Raw genomic sequence first — 6,153 nt, 5'->3', positions numbered from 1 at the left:
CACCTCCCCCGCGACCTGGCCACCAGTGCTGCCCTTGCCGCTGCCGCTGCTGCTGCTGCTGCCGCCACCAGGGCCGACGCAGTGCCCCGGGGAAGGGCCAGTGGCACCCCTTCCCCCATGGCATGCGAGGTCCGGCCCGCGCTGCGGCAGCCCCGGGCCGCCCTGAGCCACCTGCTTTTGTTTTTTATGAGACAGTGTCTTGCTACGTGCTCATGTTGGCCTTGAACTCAGGGGCATGATCCTCCTGCCTCAGCCTCCAGAGTGCTGGGATTACAGGCTGCACCACCACACCTGGCACTACTTCAGATAAGCTGGTAAGAAAAAGTCACCATGTAAGCACAGGACTGGGACAGAAAGCAGGAATACAGAGAGAGAGATGGTTTTATAAATGCTTTTCTGTTAAATCATAAAATTCTCAAAATGACTTTTTAAAAATATTTAGGATAAAAGCTAGGCCTGAGTGACAATAATTGTATCAAAAGGAAACATAAGTGCATTGTCTTTGCTGCTTCCTTTAAAAATTGAAATTTCAAGGGCCAGCAAAATAGCTCAGCAGACTAAAGTGACTGTAAGCAGGCGCAGGGGCCGGGGATTCGATCCCCAGCCTACTGTGCTGGCCCCACCCCTGGGGCGCACTGAGACAGAGACTGAGACTGGGTGTGGTGGCGCACACCTGTAATCACAGGTCTTGGGAGGCTATAAACCGGAGGATTACTACGAGTCTGAACACTCTGTAGACCCTTCCCTAAAATACAAAAATAAAAACAAAAATTGAAATTTCTTGGACAATACCAGAATCATTGCTAAAGATAGTATGAGAATGCAAAAGTTCCACATCAGAACTGTGCTTCTAAGCGTCCTTGAAGAAAATGCCATCCCTGACAGTGATGGCAGTCCTAAGGAGGAGGCGGAGCAGACGCCACACAGCGCAGGCGCTGTTCTGAGAGCCTCACGGAAGCTCCCTTCTGAGCTCTCAGAACAGCTTTCTCAAGCAGGCCTGACCTCAGGCTACCTCCACGCATACAACATTGTGCACGTTCTTTTGCAATCTTCACGTAGTCTGCGTGATTCCGCATCTACACTACAACTGCTTCTCAATGGGAAAATAAAACTTCAAAATAATCGAGCCTGCGCTGTTGACAGGACTCCAGAACTCAGCTTTGGTCCTGTCATATTTAAGACAAGCTCTACACACAGACTAACAGACCCCTTCCATTGTTATGTGTTAGGAACTGTCCTGAACGTACCACCAAGATCAAACTTACTGCCTTGGTTTTTTTTGAGACAAAGTCTCTCTATGTATTTCAAGTTGGCCTTGAACACACTATGTAGCCCAATCTGGCTTCAAAGACTCAGCAATCTGCCTGCCTCAGCCCTCCAGGTGTTGGCATTACACCTAGCCCAAGAGCAAAAGTGATGTCGAGTTTCTTTGTGGCACTCAGTTTTTTTTTTGTTTTTTTTTTTGTTTGTTTGTTTGTTTTGGGGGGGAGTTGGCGGAACCGGGGTTTGAACTCAGGCCCTTACGCTTGCCAGGCAAGCGCTTATTCTACTGAGCCATCTCCCTGGCCCCAGCAAGTTTTGCAACAAAGATAACCTATCTTTCCTACAAACAAAACTAGCAAAAATCTCATTTTCCCAGTATCAACTCATATAATTACTTGATTTTTTAATTAAGATTATAAGTATCTATATTTTCCTTTATTATAGTAGTTTAAAAATTGCCTAAATGGCCAACATGTATTAAAAGAAAGACAAATTGAGTATAATTTTTTATATATTAGGATATAATAAATTATGAGATTGCGATTGTCTCCAGGTTCCAGGGGCGTTAGGGCTGCATTAGGGTTCAGTAGGTACTTCCAAGAGAAATCACATGACAATCTAAAGCAAAGGGCTAGGGGATGCTTTTTACAAGTGCAGACAAGTGTTCTAAATAATGAATGGGTTTAGACCTCTACACAAACCCTTGAAGAATATAACTTCCTTGAAACACCTATCCTGATTTGAAGGATTCTTTAAGAATCTTAGAAAAAAAGAATCCTGGTTTTCCCCCTATCAGCTTCCTCTAGTTGATCCACAGCTTACACTAGGTGCTTGACAAATACGATGAACAAACAAAAAAAGTTTTCTCTTTTTGCCTTGACCCCTTTTCTGTTTCCTACTGCAGCCAGAGTGGCACTGCTAAAAGATCAACATGAAGACATCTGCCACCTTCCACGCTCTACCCTGTGTCCTTCTGCATCACCTCTACAATAAACAATGCACCACAGCCCGGGCCCAACCCGGTCTCGTCCTCCCAGGAGCACAGGCTGAGAGGCCTGCACTGAATGAAGGGTGTCCCTTGGCAGCCTGAGCACACGGTGCAGCCTGCACGGACTGCTGCCACGCTTCGGAGCTAACCACTCCCCGCACCTTCCACCGGCCACATCGCTACCGCATTTCAGGTCCTAGCCAATGCTCAGCAACATTTTCCTGAATTAGGTCAGCTCACACTATTCAAAACTCTCTCACTACCACACACCATTCTTAAAAATGTACACCACCATTTTAAGTTTCCATTAAAAAAAAATGTGTTTCTTCACTAGAAAATGAGGTCTATAAACATAGAAAGCATGGATAAGTTTACTCAAAATACTATTGCATGAACCCAGTAGTAGTCTGGCACATACAAAGCAATCAGTTTTTGGAATAAAGAAATAAATGGATGAGTGGACATGGCTGGACAATTACAGAAAACTGGGAATTTATGAAATGATATCACACTGTCATATTCAGAAATGTGAAAGAATCATTTGTGATTTGGGCCATTTAAGTAGAAACAGTGTAAGAATGTGACATGGTCTAGCACAAATTTCAACATTTGGAACTTCAAAATGGAAGGAACGTGGACTGGAAATCATAAGTACATGTATAACTTAATTTCTTATTGTCTTTTTATTCCTATTTCTAAGTTGAGTAGCCATGGACTTCACTAATTCTTTCAAGCTATGAAGAAAGTCTTAATATGCTGTAGAAACTTATTAAATAATAGTGGTACAGGAGCGCTTAGAAGTACAACTACTAGGGGCCGGGGAGATGGCTCAGTAGAATAAGCGCTTCCCTGGCAAGCGCAAGGGCCTGAGTCAATCCCCGCTTCCACAAAAAAAAAAAAAAAAGAAAAAGAAAAAGAAAAAGAAGAAGTACAACTACTGACAAAGCCATGTAGCCCATGGGCATCCCTCTCTCAGGGAAGATGGCAGCCGGCACCACTGAGTTCTGAGGAAGACGCTTGGGGTCAAAGCACACAGTGATACATCCATTTGCTTTCTTCCTATAACTGTTGCTATATGTACTTTTTCGTTTTCTTAAATAACATCTGTCAACCTGAAGGATAAATCTTATTCAGCAGACATTCTAATGTAAGACTTGGGAATAAAAATGTTCCTTCTCTTACCCAACCCCTGGTAGGAGCATGGTCATTACACATAACATATGATATTCCTTCTCCATCAGAATAGGGGTAAGCAGATAAAATTTGCTAGGCCTAAATAAACACAGTGAGGATAACAATGAACTAATTCAATAAAAATATCCTACATATTCATCGGTGAGTCAATTGTTTCCAAGGCACTCTTGGGAGGGGAGTAAAAAGAGAGGGCTTTGTCATTGTACCCTTATTGTTTCTTTAGCACTTACTGAATTACAATGTGGAAGCAACCAAAATAGTAGTCGACTTTTCAAATGTAGTTTAAAAATACATTGTGGTTATGGTCAAAGATAATTTCAATTTTTGCTTAATGTTTGCTCTGTCTATAGTATTTTTCTAATTTTTTTTTCCAATGAATGTGTATTTGTTTATTAAATTAGTTTTCAGAAAGAACGTGGCCATCAATGCAAACATGGTCTGGAGGCAGAGCTTTGTCTACCCTCCATCTGAATAGAAATCCTCATCCCTCGCTGCCGCAGCCACCACCAATGTATGATCAGTGTTGGGAGAAGCGTCCACTCTCAATTAATTATTCAACAGTCACTCCACACACACGAAACAGGGAAAATAAGCAGAATGGAGCCAATCCTTCCGGGAAGGCAGGCTGTGCTCCTATTGCTCCACCTTCCATTTCTGCGATAACCAAAAAATCCAGCCTTTTGTTTCCTTCTGTAACTATTGGCCATCTTTGTACTTTGTTTATGAGCTCAAATTTTCAAATGAATCAATGCCCCAGAACAAACAATTCAGGGGGATTTTCCTTCCTGGGTTGATTTTTCTTTTACATCAGCTACCATATTGTGCCAATATGCATCCTGATGATTTGAAATTATTCATCTTATAGAAAAAAGTACCCGTTTACCAAAATAAAGTGCATTTAAAAGACAGCTAACTCTGCTTCTTTTTAAAATTACTTTCCCCATGCTTTCTTCACTCTTAAATGTCCCTGATTATGCATGATCCCTGAATCCCTACATTAAAATGCATAGAAAAATAAAAAATTTCATTTAAAACACCCTCCCACACAGTACAAGCTGTCATTGTGTCATATTTGTTTCCTAATTTAAGAAAGGAAGTTACATTTCATTAAATTGCCTTATCATTTAAAGGGGCATTAGGATATTTAGAGCAGTATTTTCCTACAAAATCATGGTCTTTTTTGTTTCTATTAATCAGTGCAAGGGTATGCAACTACCAATTATGCTACTGAAATCATCACACTTATTTTGCTCATGACTTACAATTAAGGTAGATCTCGTAGGAGAAAAACATTGTTTTATTTCTTGTGAAACACAGGAGTCTGATCCTACATCTGTGGAAATTTACTGGCAAAGCTGAAGCACAGCATGGGCCATGGAATACACAGTCATCTATAATTACTTAAGCCAAATATACCTAAAAGAAAAAACCTACGTGAAGGTAGTGCACAGTAAAATAACCCCTACCTTCTGCCCCCCTTTAATCTCATGAAGGCTATAGAAAGCTCTTAACTGCTTTCTTCTCTTCCTAACTAACTCCCTTCGCTATTTAAACAATTACAAATTTTATCAAGTCTTCATTTCTCTTACAGTCAAGTGAGAGAGAACTGCCAAGTTTAATAAGATTTACAAAGGCTAGTTCCCCTCAGCAATGTCAACAGAAAAAAAAACAAAGACATTACACAATAAAACAACTGCACATTGAGCTTTTGTCCCTACAGCTTTCAAAACCAGATTTAATAATTCACCTTCTCCTCTATTTCAGCCACAAATGCCATTTATCCCTGTGCCGACTGCCTTGATCTGACCCAGAAGTGATCTGGCTACTTTGAACCCCGCCGTCTCCTGGCCTGCACTGCCACTGCGACACGCACACTTCACGCTTTTCATGCCCCTCCCTGGGTTCCCGTTCACTAGCTAGCCTGTGTTTACACAACTGTATTTTCCTTGCTTGCTGCCTGGTAACAACATGGAAGAAACACTCAGGAGCTTAAATTTTATTTCTGAGGGACTCAAAATAAGAGAGGTCTGTTCCTTCTCGTTCAGACCCACAGTTTCAAGACCCAAGAAACACAACAATTACCAGTCGGCTTCCACTACTCACGACGTGACACGAGCTGAGCACCCTTAGGGAACCTCCTGCCGTCGCTCACACACGCCCTGTGCACCAGCGAGCAAAACTTCCACACCCAGCATCTAAATGTCTATTTCTCTTCTCAAGGCATTTGTTAATCAAGAAATGTTCTATTTAATCGCTAGCCTTTCTAAACATTACCTGATCTGTCTGACAGACCCCCCCAAAAGGCTGAAATCACAAAACTTTACTTAAATATGACAGGTGGTGGGCTTACATATAACCATGGAAACCAGTATTAGTTCCAAAAATCCCTCCTGCTCCTGAATAAAACCTTCCATCGCCGCCCTTCCTTCCCACGAGCACGAGCAGGTCCCCGCGCTCCAGGGAGAAGGGCAGCGTGCCTGCGGCTGTCTTTCCTGCGGCTCCCACAGCCCGCCCGGGGCTTTCCCAGCGGGACCCTCCCGGAGCGTCACTTCCCGGGGGCGGCGGCGCCTCGGAGCGCAGCTGCTGGGTCGAGGGGACAAGAGTGGTCGCGGGAGGCCTGGCCCTGCGGGCAGCACCGGCGAGCCCCGCACCCCGCGTGGAGGGGCCGCCTGCAGGCCTGGCCGGGCCTGCTGCCGGCTGTGCGTGCG

The 6,153-nt window shown here is 43.5% G+C and overlaps 1 protein-coding gene across 1 annotated transcript in view; it reads right to left on the bottom strand.

Moving 5' to 3' along the window:
* Positions 1–5,791: 5,791 nt before the first annotated feature.
* The window catches only part of LOC111813238 (neurexin-1-like), a 1,188-nt gene continuing 826 nt past the window's right edge, over positions 5,792–6,153 (bottom strand). The window contains exon 2 of the mRNA XM_023703567.1: positions 5,792–6,068. Coding sequence (XP_023559335.1) covers positions 5,792–6,068 — 277 coding nt within the window. The remainder of the gene's footprint in view (positions 6,069–6,153) is intronic.

The sequence above is a fragment of the Octodon degus genome, unplaced genomic scaffold (assembly GCF_000260255.1).
Source record: "Octodon degus isolate 3935 unplaced genomic scaffold, OctDeg1.0 scaffold00174, whole genome shotgun sequence".
In the NCBI taxonomy this organism is placed as follows: Eukaryota; Metazoa; Chordata; class Mammalia; order Rodentia; family Octodontidae; genus Octodon; species Octodon degus.
The sequence above is the reverse complement of the archived record's forward strand: the minus strand, read 5'-3'. Positions and strand labels throughout refer to the sequence as shown.